Source organism: Berghia stephanieae, chromosome 6 (genome assembly GCF_034508935.2).
Source record: "Berghia stephanieae isolate SIO BIC M18660-M18661 chromosome 6, UCSD_Bste_1.3, whole genome shotgun sequence".
NCBI classification, from domain to species: domain Eukaryota; kingdom Metazoa; phylum Mollusca; class Gastropoda; order Nudibranchia; family Aeolidiidae; genus Berghia; species Berghia stephanieae.
The window spans coordinates 8,389,577-8,408,578 of record NC_088365.1 but is presented as its reverse complement, the minus strand read 5'-3'; the positions used below and the strand labels follow the sequence as shown (position 1 = coordinate 8,408,578).

General features: G+C 34.0%; 1 protein-coding gene across 4 annotated transcripts; it reads left to right on the top strand.

The window, feature by feature from the left end:
- Positions 1-84: 84 nt before the first annotated feature.
- LOC144974428 (traB domain-containing protein-like) lies at positions 85-17,883 on the top strand. Of its 4 annotated transcripts, none has more exons than XR_013645744.1 (10): positions 85-273; positions 3,477-3,638; positions 4,482-4,672; positions 5,228-5,368; positions 5,915-6,025; positions 6,470-6,612; positions 7,061-7,233; positions 7,974-8,073; positions 9,304-9,507; positions 14,420-17,883. XR_013645744.1 is itself a non-coding variant. In XM_078917291.1 (9 exons), exons 2-9 carry the CDS (start codon positions 3,482-3,484, stop codon positions 9,449-9,451), a joined length of 1,164 nt encoding a protein of 387 aa, XP_078773417.1. In that variant the 5' UTR covers positions 85-273; positions 3,477-3,481; the 3' UTR covers positions 9,452-12,475. The 4 variants fall into 4 exon arrangements, 2 of the variants coding, with proteins under 2 accessions (XP_078773417.1, XP_078773418.1); XR_013645745.1 differs by having other exon boundaries at positions 90-141; positions 14,420-15,069; XM_078917291.1 differs by lacking the exon at positions 14,420-17,883 and having other exon boundaries at positions 9,304-12,475.
- Positions 17,884-19,002: the final 1,119 nt, after the last annotated feature.

The following is a 19,002-nucleotide window of genomic DNA, read 5'->3' as shown; positions in this document are numbered from 1 at the left end:
GTGGGTGTCAACAGACTTTGGCATTTTTTTGAGTGTTTTGGCATTTTTTGAGTCTTCCCCTGGCATTTTGTTGAAAAATAATCTGGCAACCCTGGTCGTCTCCGTCTCTCTCTGCTGAAAAAATTCTGTTAGCACCAACCGGTAAATTTCTTTAATTCTCAACAGCGACACACCTCTATGTTTCAGTTAACGATAATTCTTAAATCTGTTCTTTCTTGTTTACCGTGTGTGCGAGGATAAAAACATTTGGTACGCAAACGTCGTTATCTTAATGTAAGTATCTACAACCTGCCACTATTTACCTTACGACTCTTCAATGCAATTTACATTACACCACCAGCACCTGTCGTCCCACAGTCCATATGTTGACACAGTCACAAAGTGCAAAGTACACATTGTATTATTTATTTACTTAGCCATGTAAACGTAATATATTAAAATTACCATGAACATTTGTTTAATGCAATGATCTATATATGACTTAATGATTGAGTTCACCATGAGTCATGAGTAAAAGATTAAATTTTTTAATGGCCCATCAGTGATTGTGATTAAAAAAAAACAAAAAAACAAACGAATCTTATATTGTGGATTTTGAATTTTGCTAACTGTTTGTACTAGACTACTTTTAAGTCAAATTAATACACATCTCTCTTTATGATATTATTATTATTATGTTGATGAATCTGGGACTGAAACTGTTGGTCATGCTGTGGGTCAATTACAGTTTTATACTTATATACATGATAGGTGGCCCTAATTTACTAAATGTGAATGATTAATATAGGGTGCGCTCAATAATAGAGTTTAATTGTTAATTTTTTGGACTCTTCGTAACTGTAGAAAATTAAATCTATGCATTGAATCATTGAACTTGAACTGGAATAGTATTGATTTTCAAAGCAAGAGTCCTTTGCCTTTGAAATTCTTCTGTCAACCATTATTGTTGAAATAATTTGCAATATAGACACCATTTTGAATCAACAATGTACTGTCATTAATTTTTTTCACAAATCCTACATATCAATTTATGAAATTAGTGGTGCTCTAGGTGTTAAATTTGTGAATTTTGCAACTGGTTTTTCGTGAGAATTTGGAGCATTGCAACAAGTGCTTAGCCCCCAATGTGTGCATGTGGATCGACAGATTCAAAAATATCACCAAAGAAAGCCACAGGATGAACTGGGTGTAACACCTTATCCTCAGACTCAGAGGAACCGATATCATTGTCCATCTCCTTTCATGTCTTTTCTTGTATCGAAAGCAAGCGACATTTATCATTATGTAAGGCACTTTTCACAACTATAACCCCTTTGTTTCACAACTATAACCCCTTTCGACTCATGTGTTGATGAGTACATGATTATCGGCAATGACAAACATTCTAAGTGTGCTGGTACAAAAGGGTGCCTAACATAAGACCCTACATCCAAACTGGTAGTTTGATATGGGCCTTCTGAAGAAAGAACTGTGACATGAACATTTTATTCATTTACCTCCAGTCCTGTTGCTTCAGTTTAACCGAGGTTCATTGTATATAAGACACTAACCCACCAGTTTCATTCTTGTCTTCTATCCCGGGTATTCCCTCCTATCTTGTCTGACTTTGGTGAATCCGTGGTAATGCTATTTTTTACCAAAGGTTAGGCAAAGGTGGCAGAAAAAGCTAAAAGGAGAAAAGAGGAAGGAGACAAGATAGGGGGTTACCTGGGATAGGGGACAAGGATGAAACGGTGGATTAGTGTCTTTATAGTGCACCTCGGTTACAATGAAGCGACAGGACGGGAGGTAAATGTCTTTATAACCAGGGTTTCATTGAATCTGAGGTATCATTTTTTACTTTATCATACAAGGGATATAACCTTGTGCGTACTTAAATTTGGTAACAATTGAAAGGCCTCCCCCCCCCCCCCACTCTCTGTCACATTGCTCGGCAAGCACCACCCCTTCTTGACTGGGCCAATGGGTTGAGATCAATAGGCCATCTCCCTTTTCATCTCCCCCCCCCCCCTCCTCCTGCTCATGGTCATTGACTCAGAAATGTAAGCCTCTCACTTTCACAAGCCTCACTCTTCTTCGCACATTGTCATTCGCAATGCCAGTTTGTAATAAAGCTCACTGAGTTTGGAAACTGGGAATTTTACAGTTTTCATTGGATCCGAGGTGCACTGTATTTAATATCTTTTAGAATTTTTGTAAAAATAATAACAAATTTTTAAACGCAATATTACTAAATATTTATGAAATTTGTTATGTCCAAGAAGCTTGTTGTATAAGGCTAGACTGGTAGAACTTTAATTCACTTTTCTGGATATTACACATTGAAAAAAAGTCTTGCGACAGATAAACCTTATAAGATTGTCAAATACTGGTGTGGACTTTTCCCTTCACATACCTTCATCAAAGTACGATTTTGAAATTGTGCTGCTAACACTGTTTTATGACTTATGAATTGTGCTTTTGTGTTTTTCCCATTGCACTCCTCTTGATTTGACCAGACATCAAATAAAATGACAAAGAAATGGTAAAAAAAAAATTTTTTTAATTACCTTTTATGTTATTCATCCGAATGGGGGTATTCATGTGTAAAATAATAAAAGAAAGGACAGATAACTTGTCATTAGCCTTAGTCAGTGAAACAATGCAAATGAGCATTTTCTTCTCGCTTAAGGATTAAAAGGAACAGGGCTTGAACCCAGTTCCTCAGGATGTTAGTGTCCTGTCTTATCCAATCAGGTGGTTTCAATAGCTCAGTTGCATTGTTATATTACTCATCTCACAAGCGAAGGGATTGATATCGATATTGGGAGCAGCTGAGTTTTTTTAAAAATAAATTTTATGACCCTGCACCTTCTCCCCTGTCGACCCAACAGTCAGCAGAGATTGGGTAGCTGGTTCTGTCAGAACTAGTGGAAAGTACTTTGCTATAGACCAGCACAAGCATCCTATCCAAATGACAGCAAGTTTAAGGCTTTAGAATCTGGGATAAAATACAGCCCCATGGACCAAGTGGCTCTGAAGAACTACTGCTATTGCTATCCACCACCTAGCTCTCTTGCCTCAAGATCCAAATCCCCCCTCCCCCCTCCTTTTTTTTTTTTAAATCGGATGCTTTCCCCTGTAAAACATTTATTGTAATGGCCTAATGAGATGTACACAACATAAAATGGGTCACACTAAACTGGAGTACATTGCCATGCAATTCAACTTTCTTTTTTAAAAGTCTTTCTCAGTTCATACATTGAAGTAATTATATCTTTCATCATGTTTAATCATCCCACAGGAAAATAGCCATTTGTCAGGGACGTGCTTTTATATAGGGCCTTTTATTTTATAGCCAATATGTATATTGCTGATGCCAAACCAATGCCTAGAAATATTATTTATTTGTTAATTTATATAATTAAGGTCAAATCACAGGTTTTGCACGAAAAGTATAGAGTTTTATTTCTTTCTTCTTTTTTTTTTTCTTTAAGCCACCATGTCACAAGGAGCTGGGTTTGAAGATGGAGATGTTATGACTACCAACAACAACAGTGGTCATATTGTTGTTGGCGATGGGGAAAACAACAATGTAGCTGGGGCTTCTCTATACAACAAAGAAGAGGATGATTACAATGACTTGGATGACTCTGAAGGTAAAGATTATAATGATAATAATGGTATAGATTTATAGTGTGCCAAACATCCTTTCATCTGGAGGGCTCTGGGCGCATAACAAAGACTAAGCCCTAACACAGTACATGAACAATGCTAATACTCTTCAACAGTCATGACATCACTTCCCTCGTAATGACGCATAGTGACTTAGCAACTGGCTCTAAACTATTGGAACAATGGCGGACACCCTTATGAAATATTTCTCTGACGAGCATAAAAGTGTATCCAGAGGAGAAAAACATTATAAATATGATCATGTTTTGACTTATATACATTCTGATCATGTTTTGACTTATATACATTCTGATCACATTACATATGAAAAGTTCTAGCCAGCAGAAGAATAAAAAGTACTGATTTTCTTTCTTTAGAACCACGCTGCTCGCCGTTGCTGGGCGACGTGACATCAGACTATTGAATCCAATTATACACATAATTAAAAGAAACCCTGTCTGAATAAAAATGGCTTCAATTGCCGCTTGAAATCCTCCAGTAAAAATGAACATATCTCATATAATATAATGGAGGATAGAGTGTGATCCATTGTTTTCAATCCAAGCCTTGGAAACCTTGAATTGCATAAATATTTCAGTACGTTATTATTTCCTGTTTGTTTTTTAAAATAATTTTTTCGTTTATTTATGTATTTATGCATATATTTGTAGAATTATTATTATTATTATTATTATTATTATTATTATTATTATTATTATTATTATTATTATTATTATTATTATTATTATTATTTTATTATTGTTGTTGTTTGTTGTTATTGTTATTATTATAATTTTTATTATTATTACTGTTATTTTTTTTTATAGAAGATGATGACAGCAATCCAGAAAATGATGATAATGAAATGACAGATGAGGAAGATTTTCTCACACAGAGGGTTCCTGTCCCTTTATCAGAGCTTCCAGCAACAGTAACTCTTCTAGAAAACAATGGCTGTTTGGTTTATTTAGTTGGCACAGCTCATTTTAGTCGAGAAAGTCAGGAGGATGTTACTAAGGTACTTAATAGATTAGTGATATGTGCAGAATAGTAATCATGATATAAATCAACATATATTAAGTTTTATTTCCGATTTAATTAACCAATGTTATTGGCCTTCTCTACTCTTGTCTTTGTACATCAACAATTTCTTGCTCAATTTTATTGAAGTCTAATTTTAAACTGCTCTCACTGATATCTACCTGTGTCTGAGTCAGTGGAGTGAAATAAAACAAAACCATATTTTTAAACTCTATCTAAGATGTAGGAGTGTTTCATGTTTGTTTCATCTCAGATATATATCACAATAATTATTTTTTCTCATATGAATGACAAGGTAGTAATTGTAATTTTTTAAACCAAAGAATATTTTGATATATAGTCACTTTTAACTTATAATACCTGCCCTGTTTATAACTCTTTAGGGAAAAAAAGGAAATAATGTAACTTCTCTTTTGTAACATCTATAGTATTCCTTATGATACTACATACTACATTGACTCTATCATTGACACTGTAATCATCTGGTGTGAAAAATACTCATGTTTTAGAATAACCTTTCATATCTATCTAGGTAATCCGTACCGTGAGGCCTCATGTAATCATGGTAGAACTCTGTCAGAGTCGTGTCAATCTGCTCAAAATGGATGAGGAGCGAATACTACACGAGGCCAAAAATATTAATGCAAGCACGATACAGCAAGTTATTAAAAGGGTATGAAGGTTCACCACTGTTTTTTTTTTGTTTCATTTGAAAAAAAAATTAATTTCAAGTTTTATGTAAAGGTCTTTTTTCCCTATTTCAATAATAATTAATATGAAATTGAATGTAAGCTTCGATTTTATTACAAGAACAGATCAAATGAAAAATAATAATAAAATAATAAAATCGAAGCTTACATTCAATTTCATATTATATATTTCTTCGAGCTCCGAGCAGCAACATTTACACTATTTCAATAAAGGTATCAATTATGAATATGTTTTATAAATCCTTAAAACTACCTGGGTAGTGATATTTTTAGAGCCATCTTTTCAAAATTTGGATGATGGAATTTTTTCCAAAAAAAATGGAAGGTTATGTGGAGAGGTGGAAGCTAATTCCCTCTGTTAAAATTTTCAACCAACTTTTCTGTGTTGGGTATTCTTTGGGCTCCCCGCTTTCAGTTTTAGACAACTTATTATCACTTTTGGGTATACTGACGTGCAGAAAATATTTTGAAAGTTTATTGACCGTGCAATTGTCTATTCCTCTCAACAGAATGGTGTCATGCAAGGTTTGCTGAACATCCTTCTTTTAAACATGTCTGCCTACATAACCAAAGAACTAGGAATGGCGCCTGGTGGGGAATTTAGGGTTGCCTTTCACGAAGTAAGTTGAGTGAAATTCCATACTGTCAACTGATACTCTAAACGCTTCCTTTAAAAAAAAACTGAAACCTAATTGTTTTTTCTTTTAAAAAAAAAAAAAGTCATTAACTTAACTAGTCGCATATATCTATGTGTTTAAGAAATATTTAACAATTTGTCTTACATTCAGAAAAGTTTATGTAGTTGTTAACTTTCATTACACCTGTTGCATTTGTATTTCCATCAAATGTTTGCCTTTCTACACTTTATTATGAAATAGAAATTTTATTGAATTTATATTTCATGGAAGCAATTTAATTTATTTTAGTCTTTTATATATATCTTTAGTTTTTGAAAACTTCATTTTTCACCCAATTGCTGCCACTTTCCGGCCTAGAAGTTGCTTTGGTTGAATTTCTATAAAGTATCGTATTCATTAATCACCACACACCTTTTTCTTCTGCAGGCCCGACATTTGAAAGGGGGTTGTAAGTTTATCTTAGGAGACAGGCCAATCCAGATAACCCTGAGAAGAGCTCTCTCTGCTCTTAGTGTCTGGCAGAGGATTAAGTTAGCCTACGCAATACTTTTTTCCAAAGAACCAATCACGTAAGTTAATACAAGTTGTTTTCTGTTTGTAAAAAAAAAAAATTCAGATTTTATCTTTATTCTTTTTCTATCAAGTTGTCAACAGTTCCTAGGTGAACAGAAAAGTTAAGATCAGCAAGAAAAGTACAAGAAGAAAATAAACACAACAAACAAAAATAATGTATGTGCCTTCTCTGGAGTTTAATCTGGGTAGTATATGTGGCTGTCTGATTTTCTGTCCTGAATTGATTAGTGAGTTGTAGATTTTTTGGATGGATTGGTAAATTGATATTTGAATTCGTCAGTGAATTTATTTTTGATTGATGTTATTATTATTATTATTATTATTATTATTATTATTATTATTATTATTATTATTATTACTACTATTATTGATATTATTATCATCATCAATATTCTCATCTTTATCATCATCAATAATACTGTTGTCATTGTTTTTGTCAATCAGGAAAGAAGATGTAGAAAAATGCAAACAGAAAGATATGCTGGAGCAAATGATAGAGGAAATGACTGGAGAGTTCCCTGCCCTTGGTCGTGTGTTTGTCAAGGAACGGGATATCTATTTGGCGCATTCGTTGCGGAAAGTGGCTCAGCCATTACCATGTCCAGATGCCCCTGAAGGTAAAACAAAAACATTTTAGTCTAAATGAAATGAAAGGTCTGTCAAAGTACAAATGCACTTAGAAATCAGAGGAAGGCAGTGTTTTATTTTGTGGGTTTTATATTTGAGAAAGGTTTTAATCTCATTAAATTTTATCTCCAAGACACACCTCTTTGTTTTATTTTTCCATTTTGTCTTTCATTGCTTACACGCCTGTGGCCCAGAATGTAACACTTAATTTTTAATCCATATATCTCCTAAATTTTAGATTACCTGAACTCAAGTTATTTTTATTTTCACCTTTCTTCCTTTTTTTTAATATTACAACCTTATCAAATGCAATGTATATTGTTGATGCTTGCAGTGAATTTTTCTACTTGTCATTGATTACAAAAATGAACTTGACTTGTCTCTAATACTTTTTCTACTCGTGTCAGAATAAAGAGTGATCTCAACAGATGCTGTTACTATCACTATCCCCTCTCCCCCCACATCAATGAAAAATTAAAAGGTTAACAATATTGCTATCAATCATTTCGACAGGTCTTAAGATTTGTTATTTTTTACAAATTAATTTATAAAAGAAAAACATTTCTAAACGCTTTTTCCTTTAATTGTCAATTTTGTCTTTTGATTTGTCAATATTTCACTCATTTGTGTTTTTTTTTTCTGTAAATACTTTAAAGAGCCACATTTCTTTTCTTCTGCTGGATAATTCATGAAATGTGTCCTGCATTAATTTTGGTTCTTGCATTTACAGGTAAGATTCCTTCTGTGGTGGTTGGTGTTGTTGGCATTGGACACGTACAAGGAATCAAGGAAAACTGGGAGAAGGAGCTTGAAATTGATCATATTTGCAAGTAAGACTCTCTGTGCCTTTTTTTTTTTTTTTCGAATTCGATAGTTCAGGACATCTTGTTAAATATTTATATTTAATGTTTATTAATACTTTATGTTTAAGATATGTATGCTGTATGGTTTTTATTTTTAAAAGATCTATAGGGAAATAGGGAATCCAATAAATTATTAAAACGGGGGGGGGGGGGGGGGGGGGGGGGGGGGGGGGGGGGGGGGGGGGGTATATACTCCCTTTCTTTTTCTTTTTCTTTTTTGTGCCTTTAAACCAACAATATCAAATAATTTCTACCTTTTGGACAGGATGCTGGTTTATTTTATTTTATTAATTAATTATTTTATTAATTTTTAAAATAAAATCTCTGCCGTAATACTTCTTTATTGTATCCCTGTAATATTTATCTTGGGGATGTAGGGATGGGAACTCTTGATCTTCCATCATGAACTGGAGCAGTCAGTCTTGTTATCTCTTATTTCCCTCTAGAATTATTGACCTGTTTATGTGGCTATCTGTCTCGGTCTTCAATTTGAGACTTTTTGGTTTTGCTAAGATCATGACAGGGTCGTTTTGTCAAATGGGATTCAATCATATTTCTGTGAGAGATTGTATCTTTTTGGAATACATATTATATAGAGATGTAGTTGTAAGCATGTATTTTGTAATCATCTGAATATAACCTTTATATAGAGACCCATGTGTCTGTGTTCCAAGGGGGACGTTTGAGAAATTTTAGACTAGAGTAGAGACTCAAATAGATTTCTCTTGGATCCCCGTCTTTTCTCTCCTTGAATCCTACTTTTTTAATTAAAGCTGAAATTACCTAAAAGTTTTGTAAACATGCAGTCCTTCAGAACCATTAGGCCCATGGGGTCAGAGTTACCATCCTGGTTTCTACAACGTGAAATGGACAATAGCAGTTGCTTGCTAGCCTTTGGATAAGACGCTAGTCTATTGCAAAGTACTTTACACCAGATCTAACAGACCCAGCTACCCAATCACTGCTTGGTGGAGAGGAGAGTCATAAAAAAATCAAAAACAAACTCAACTTCACTTGGGATCAATCTCAATCCCTTTGTATGTGAAACAAGTGCTCTACTGACTGAGCTATCGAACCTCTGCAAACATTGTAAATCTCCTAAGAACAAACGTTGAACAATGGATGTATCAAGATTTATACAGTTATTCATGAAAGAAGCATTCTGTAGCATAATTTCGTAATTTTATTTTATTCCAGAATTCCAGAAGCCACCATGCTTTCAGTTATAGTCAGATGGAGTATTAGATTATCTGCCCTTGGATTGTTGTCATATGGATGCTACAGATTATCTCGATTCTCCCTACCCCATTTTCAATGGCTATTAGCCATGATTAACTCTAGATAATAATAGCCTGGACATTCATTTATTTATAAATGTGGGGAAAGACATTTATTTACAGGGTACGTTTTTTTGTTTTATTTTGTTTCCGTTATTTTTTTAGAAAATGGTATCTTACAATGAATAAACATGTAATGGAATATTTTTAGTTTATTTCTAGTACAAATGTGGGATATTTTTTCATCATCTGATACTCTTGATTGAGCATAATTTTGATTTATTTGATGGTCACCTAAGATGAAATGTTTGCTTGTTGCAGATGATGCAAGGGAAAAATTATTTCAATTTAAGCAAATCTTGTTAAAAAGACATCTTTATATTATTAGATTGAAACAAAGTCATATGGAATTTAATGTTTCCAAGTTTCAAATTATTTGTCTATTGTTGCTTTTTGCTCACCATAACCAATGACTGTAACTGATACAGTTTTTAGAATAAACTCATGCTATACTTGTCACAACAAGCGCTGCTTAGTTTATGGAGCAAATGATAGCATTCAAAGAGATGTTGTAAACGTTACTTTGCTATGGTTTCGTTTATAACATAGTATTTCTTCCTCTCTTCCCGAAGTCTTAAGTTTTACAATATCTTTCTTTTTTTTCTTACTTTCTTTCTTTCTTTTTATTTATTTATTTATTTCATATTTTTATCACAGCCACATGAAGTTGATTAAAATATTTGTGTTTTTACTTTGTCGACGAAGAAGATCAAGAGAATACAATTAGGTCAGGGTATAATGAGGGGTTATGGCTGGTTTATGTGTGCCTTGTTGCCCATTTTTTTTTTTGGTTGTCAACTGCTTCAGAATAGTTTCACCTCTTTTGAGACGAGACAATCATTTTATTTTTAATAAAGAAAACCAATTCATGTAATTTGTTGTCAATTTGAATTTTTCATTGAGTTTGATCTCCAGGGTTAATTAGAAGGGAGTATACTCTGATTTTCTTTTGACAACTCATTATTATTCAGAAAACTTTGCATTGAAAGTTTATTTACTGATAATCAATTGAAATGGTAAGAAGATTACCTGTTAGAATGTCCGACCTCTGGAGATGAAATTGTCTTCCCACACTTTCCCATGAGTAAATATGGGTTTGTTAGGGGTCTAATTAAAAGGATACAAGATACTTTTACCCATATATATACTATCTTCTATGAGAATTTTATGATCATTTATTATAAATTAGATTTACAAGTTTGTAAATGAAAAAGAATATTCGGAATATTTAATATGATTGATGATTGCATAATGTTTTTTGATAGACTTATTCATTCAACAGATTAGTGATTCACATTATATGTTTAGAAAGAAAATAATTGATGCACTGATAACGTATACATTTCATAAATCTAGCTTCAGTGATTGGGGATAGCTTTAATTTGAGTTTTAATTATATCTACCTATCATTCACACAATAATCCAACATTTTCACACAGTTATTCAAAGGTTATTAATAGGTATCCTAAGATTATAAAAATAATACTTTTGAGGGGTAAATTCCGTTGAAAATAAATTGTAATAAATCTTATAAGTAATTCCACAGTCGCTACCAATGAACAAAAAGAAACTCTTTGTCCTTGGGAGCTATAAGACCCATCCAGTCATAATCAGAAAAAAGTAGTTCTCCAAAGCCAAAAGTCCCATGGAACCGGAGTGTATTCCATTCCAGTTTCTGTAGCTTTAAAAAGACAGTAGCAATGGCTTATCATCCTTTGGAGAGGAGCTTAGTCTATTACAAAGAACCTTCTGCCAAGTCTAACAAATCCAATCACTGCTAGGTGTCCAGGGGAGTGTCAGAAAGAATCTCGACTATTTCAGGGATTGATACGGATCCTTTTGAATACTTTGAATTGTAGGAGAGTGCTTGACCCAATAGAGCTATCGGAACCCTGATTTCTGAGGATAATACTAAAATCTGAGGCTGGATGAGAAAACCCGGGACGATGCGACAATCTTCGATTCGAGATATAAGCCAAAATCAAAGATAATGTGAATTGTTAGCATTTTTTGTTGTTGTTGCGAATAATGCTTCTTAAACCATTTAAGAATCAATTCATGATTGCGATAAAGCTTGAAAATAAAAGCAAATGTGTTTAATTTTTTTATTATGTAAGACATGTCAGTTGCTAAATTCTGATTTAAATAGCCAGAATTTTTCAGCTAAACTTCAATTTGTTTCGGATCCTACTACCGCCATATTTCCACACTCAAACCCTATCATGTTACACATCAAATGAAAGGATTATCTCACTGCTTTACATTCATACTAGGTGTGCATGTAAACAGCACACGATAAGCGAGCGCATGTCTATATTCCAGGAATTTGGGCAGACACGTCCAATCAATCGTTTTCAATGCTACTGCCAACTCCTGCTTTCGATGCAATTCTACCTATCTGAAATTATTTACAATATAAATTGAATACCCTTTACATCCTTTAAAGTATTTCATTAATCTATTCAATTATTTATTTATTACGCCGGAAGATTTACGTCTCTAAGGACAACAATATATTTAAGATGGCGACTGATGAAGTTACAGTGCACCTCAATCGGCTTGGTTCATTCAGTCTTGAGAATCTTGCTCCAGAATCTCATCACAGGGAGAAATAGTGGATTACTTCTGTCTTTTAAACAGGGAAGACAGAGATAATGATCTAGATTATTCAGATGGGCATCACTGTATCACAGCCATCTTTTTATTTTTGTTATGCTTTAACTTTCACGCGTTTCAGTTAAACTTCTTTTTCTCATCATGACGTGCATGAAATAGCATGCCAATATCTTAAAAACTTATAGAAATATTTTTCATATTTTTGTTGGATTTCTTTGCGGAACGAGGAAAAATTTGAATGTTTTAATCTAAACCTTAAGAAAAAAATAAAACTTTAAAAAAAGAAAAATACTTTATTTTTTATTACATTTCATCTAGAGTGTCTATTCTATCTGATAGTGTAAAAAAAAAGAAAGATGCAGTATCTGCTGATGGCAATCATGTATTTTCAATGGGAAATAAAAGGAAAAAGTTTCAACTCATTTTTCTCTGTTTTCCGTTTTTCCCATATCAACAAATTTTATTCAGAAATAAATTCATATCTTGGATTCTAGTAGACATAGAAAGAAAATTTAAAGTGGCAAATGATCAGAAAGATGTGGTCTACACCAGTGCATACAGAACGGATTTTCTCATCCAGCCTCACAAATATTAATCACCATTTTGTTCTCTATCTTTAAGGTAGGGCTGTTCTATCCCAAAGTATTTACAGTAGAACATGAAAGTAACGTACTCGGAAATAGCGAGAACTCGGAAATAGCGAGTAAAATCTAAATCCCCGTTTTTTCTCTTGTTTGAGTCAATAAAATTAGCATGCAAGTAGCGAGTATGAAAAAGAGGTCAACTCGGAAATAACGAGCATTTCCTGCCCCAGCCTAGGACTTCGAACGAAGTAAAGCAAAACACCAGACAAGGGCGATTTAAATATTTTTTGCCTAGCTTCTTTTCTTTTCTTATTTTTCGTTACAAGTAATATTACATAGTAGCCTAGTCTAGAGTACATAGTAGGCGAAACAAATTTGGGTGGGGGTTGGGTATGTGTGTTTGTGTGCGTGTGGGGGTCAATTATTCACCCAATGTGGTGCCACGCGACGCGCGAGGTAAGCACTGGCAGCCAACATGTCAACATGCCTCACTTCGCAGCATCGGTCAGCGAGTCGCATTCGTTTTAAGGAACGACACGATCAGCGAGAGAGGGGAGCGTGGAACCATCATTTCAGTGGGTCAGTGATTGAGTGATGCGCTTGCTTACCTCATCAAACATGCCTAGTGCATACAAACACTCGCACACACACACACACACACATACACACACACGAAATCTTTATGGAAATGGAAGGGGTGAATCAACTTCAACCTGTGGCCATCATTACGTAGTTAACTAGGCCGTGTTCAACCCCGCCCTCACCCCACTTTATCCACACACAGTCATTACACGCACGCGCGGCACACACACACACACACACACACACACACATTGTCTTTCCATCTTTTTGTACGGCCGAGTGAACTTTCCTGGCAACTCGGGAATAGCGAGAACTCGGAAATAGCGAGTAATCAGGAGTGGACCTGTCGAACTCGCTATTTCCGAGTTCTACTGTATTACATTTGGCACCCTTGCCTTCTGCTAATTAATCTTTGGGCCTAGAAAAAAAGCGTCAACCAAATAATGCAACTATAGCATCTTAAATAAGAGACATTAATTTCACATTCAAGAGTCCATATCATTTACCAGAGAAATGGCCTTATTATATCATCACTCTTTTAATTGCAATTGTGAATTTTTCGTTCTTCTAATCTTAATATCAGAACCAGACATTTTGAGGTATATTTTGATGTTATGTAATTTAATAATTAATTTATACTGCATGTAAAATCCACAAAGTTCTCTAATGCGCTACTCATACAAAGACAATGGGTGACACAAAACGCATGAACTATTACTACTCAAAAGACTTCCTGAAAAGAAATGTGTCAGTTTAAGACATAATCAGTCAGAAGGTGAAAATTTTGGATTTGCACTTTTTTGCATTTTCTGAAGGAATATTTCCCCAGAGCATTTTAATCTTTATTTGAAGTAAATCGGGTGATTTTTCATGAAGTTATGGTCAGATGTATGGGAAAGGTATCCGGCAACTTTTCTCAAATTTCATACTTTCAACCTGACTAGCTGTAAAAAAATATTTAGAAGTGAAATTAAGCTTTGTGATATTTCCTGAAGATGTACAGAAAAGGTTGATTTATTCATTTATGACAAGAACTCATTTTTTATAAATATTGACCTTCTAACTAAACTTGGCAATGTCTCAGCTCAAACCTTTTCACCATCTGACTGATTATGTCATTCACTGTAACAAATGTTTTCAAAAGTTTCCTAAATGACTTTGATTTCTCTGTCTTATTTGCTCCTTAATTTTCAGGCTATGTGGTCTAGTGTAGTGACACTCGCCTTTGGAAAGGAAGTTCCAGGATTCGAGTCCTGCTCTAAGCAGTACATTGTTGAGTCCTTGGAAAAGACTCTTTCCTCAAATTATCTCACTGTACTCAGCTGTAAAATAGGTACTTGGCTATTAACAGCGTTGTTTCTGTTGGAAAAAGAATTGTAATATCACCTCACTGTGTTGCTGATGTCTAAGGACCCCCTGTAAAGCTATTTGAGCATGTTTAGCAGATCTTACATTATATAAATGTTCAGTCTAAAATAATTTTGTGGCTCTGACAGGAAACATATTTTTCAATAGAGATAGTTTGCCTATCGGAACATTAACCAGATAATTTTTAACGGAATACTGGTTGAATAAGAGATCTGATCATGCTTGTATATAAATATTTCTTAAGGTTATTTTTTTGTTGTTGCATGTTTTACCAATCTGTTTTAATCAGTTATTCCTTTTATTTTGACTTGTTCACAGTAATCAATAGATATAATTTCTCACTGAATGAGTTTTGAGAGTGAAATATACTCAATCAGCCTGAATAACTGCCTGCCAAAACAGAGATGATGTATGTATGTGGCTTGTTATGTAGTTATATTTACATTTGCGCATCTCTGTCACTGTCATGAAAAAAATAATAATAATAATACTCGGCTTCTGACTTATAGTTCTCTAGTCCAAGTTCCACTGTGGTGCTCAAGCCTTTTACTCACATTCTCTTAATTTACTCAGGTGTAAAATGAGTTCCGAGCCAGTGACAATGTTGTCTTTGTCGGGGGAAAAATGTAATTTTGCCGTATAAATATCATGTTTCAAATATCATTTAAAGAGTTGTTGGCCAGTAACTTTACTAAAGTGCTTTGAGCACAGTTAGTGGACATTGCCTCATAGCAACACTCACAAAAATTGTGATAAAAGTTATCCATTAAAACATAGAGGAAACAGGATATCAATACTTTGTCCAGAATCACTTTGCCATGACTGACAGCTGTTTCTTCATACACTATTTTATCGTTTATATTTCATCTGTTATAATACCTAAGAGAGATGGAATGAAAGGAGGGGGTGGGGGAGAGGGTAGAGTAATAGGATGAGATTGACCCGACTTTGATATTACCAAGAAAGAGTCTGTTTGATCAATCATTGAGTTGGATGAGATTAAGGACAAATGAACTATCCCATTTTGTATGTTTATTTTCTTTCACTTTAAAAAAAAAATGTCCACGCCAAGTTTCCTTCAGCATACAATGTCAGTGTTTATTGCTTAACCTTTTTATCTTAAAAATTGCAATATCTCTAAATAAAGAGGTCTAATAATGGCAAAACCGTTTTTTATAATGCGGGAAAGCCACTTGTCCTTAGAACTCTTCAATTACAAGCACTTAACAATATTAATATTATTATCTGTTGATATTGCAATATAATTCATGTGTCATTTTCTCTGTTGTTTGATGATATATTGATATAATTGACATCTGCAATGGGCACTATCTTCAGTGCTAATTTTTTAAACTTTTTAATTCAACTAAATATTTATTTAGGTCCATTTTGCTCTCTTTCAAATTGTAGCTCTTGCTTTCACTGGCTTCAATGTTTGTGATGAAGTTGGTACATTTTTGCAACCTTTTGTAAAGTGATTTATGATGCTTTATCGCAAATTTTCAAAATAAAACAATGATGCTAAATTATTGACAAATTAAATACATAAAAGGATTAACAGGTTATAAGTAATTTTAAAAGGAGTTACTTTGATATTGTAATTTGTAAGGTTAAAAAAAAGAAAACTCAAACTAACTGGTTTGAAGTGGGCATAGCTGTGGTCGTTATCGAATGAATGATTAAATATTTTGCAGGCTGTTTGTGGAGGTCATTGCCTTTCTAATCTTGTCCAGATTGAAGTGACTGGGTTTTGCTCAGGCCTAGGCTGGAGTTTTCTTCATTGGAAGTAGATGGCATCTCTCTCTCTCTCTCTCTCTCTCTCTCTGAGAATTTGGGTGGCCTTACCCTATGGTAGAGTGTGCTGAGATCTACTTGTAAATATTATTCCCCTTTGGCTTCCTTTTTCTCAGGCGCCTGTGATCCAAGAATTTTGTTGGCCCTGAACTCAAATTCTGTTTGTCCCCTTGTGTTGTGAACAAGCTTCTTTAAGTCTTGAAATGACTTAAAAGTGTTGCAAGCACCATCGTATTGGTGTTCATACAAGATGTCAATAAAAACCATAACTTCTCACCAATCATTTATTTGTGTAATTTCTCAATAATGTTTTCTCACCATGGATTATCAACTCTATGACAAAAATGTTGCCAATACTAATATGAATACAGTTGACATTGCCTGTGCAAATCTATATTTTGTTTGCGACACCGCGTTACACAAATTACCCTGAGCTATATCACTAAACTTTCCTCATTCTCAGTCTTTGATTTGTGGTATTATGCATGAACATTATTTAACAATATATAATGTACAAGTTTTTTCGTTTGTTTAAATTTGTGTTCTATGATAATTAACGTATATATGTATTCAGTGCCTTGAAAATACAGCATTCAAATTCCAATTGAAGGGTTCACAAGTGTCTGTGTTGGCCAGAATGCTGTCTTATCCAGTAAGCCACGTGCATGGTATAATTATAATAACATACCATTTTAACTTGTTGATTCACTGCAAGTGAAATGGGATAATCATATGCTCCTCATAAATTCATTATACATGGCATCTTGCCTTATGATGGCAAATTGATTGCGATGAGTATGATGTACCAAAAACCACTGCAACTAACTAGTCTTGGACTTTAGAACGGGATTGAAGTGAAGCAAATTGAAATGTTTGTTTTTGTAAAGACTTTTTTATTGTTTAATACTAAGTTTTGCTTGTGGTTGCGAGTTATAAATTTCATTTAGGGGAAAATGAAAAATTTGTCAGTCTTAGAACCATTTTAAAAAATTGAGCCAGTATGTGATACATTGTAAGCAACATGTTTGAATTTTTTTTTTCTCCCTCTCAAATTGATGTTAGTTGTTTCATAAGTGTAATGATGTGACCATTAGAACTATTGTGATGAGTTGTAGTGATAAGTTAATATTTAGCTTTAATAATTTAATATCTTCATCATAGACATTTTTATCACAAGGACTTTGCAATTTTTTTACTGTATAGTAGACCTACCGTGGATTAATTGGAAAAACAAAAAACAAAAAAAAAAACCCCAAAAAGCGCAATTAATAGTTGTTTTGAAGGTATTGAATTATTTGTAATCATGGTAAATCAATGCTATATATATATTGTTATGTTATTGCTAGCTCTTCTTCCCCTTATAATATCATATTTTTTTACTCCATCTCTGTTCATAAAAATTGTTTTATGGACTGTTGATATCTGTCTGGTCATTTGAAATTTCATGATGTTATTAAAAGATAAATTATGAATTATATTGAATAAATTTCACAAAAGTACTTTTAAAAAAATGTTTATTTATTTATGTCGCGATTATTTTATTATTTTTTTTTTTTCGGTTTCCTTTCCCATGCTCTTTATTGCCTCTTAAGGTGATAATTTATATTGATGTAAGCTGTGGAGAGGTTTGCATTCTCGATTATTATTATATAAAAGAATGTTCTTTAAAAGCCTAATGGAACTGGCCATTAACTTCCTTTGTGGGTCGGGGGAGTCACTTGCTTTGGTTCTATCTCCCCCATGTCTTTTGCCTGACCTATGTAGTTTTGTGTCCTTGCTCTGAAATGGTAGTTGTGCAATGTTTTATCTGCAAACATCCTTATCCAAATCTTATTCTTATGCAATGCTTCATCTGGCCCTAACCAAATCGTCTCATTCAAGGGCATTACAGAGCAAAGACAGAAAGTCACATAGAAAAGAAAAGGACTGTCGTACATGGATGTAGAAATGCCTTTTACTGAGTGGGGTTTCCTGACCTCCCATAGTGGGCAGGAAGGCACTCACTGTGTCTTTTATCCCCCTATAGCTCCTTTTCCAACATGCTTTCTGTATTTGTCTTGGAATAAGATTATATTGTTTTGTCCTGGCCAGATACCCTGGCTGGGAGGGAAAGAGTCAAATGCATAGGTAGAGATTGGGAAATTATATTTTTTTGTCTCATAAATCATCTCTCTGCCAGTTACAGTTTCAACAAGAGTAAGCCTCTGCATCAGGAACTGCTGGGTAAGCCCTTAATCTGTAAAAAAAAAGTCACAGGTTACATTCCTGTCAGACTGAAAATACCTCTGAACAAGGTTGCGGGTGGTGGTTTCCCCAACACTGTTTCCAAAATTTGAATGTATCCCCTTGCCAAGACATGATTTGTCATAAGATGCGAAGGCGATGGCAGCACTGCTCACTGGATGTCAATTTTTGGCTGTAAGTTTAGCCTTTATCGCATTTTTATTTTCTTGAATATATAAAAATGTTTTATTCCATACTAATCCAGCTTTGACAGTATGTTCTGGAGATTTTGGCAACTGCCATAAGAAAAAGTCCATGATCCAGGCATCTCCCAGAAAGAATGTAGCGGATCTGCAGAACAAACTGGAACTTGTGCCATATGTCCCTGATAC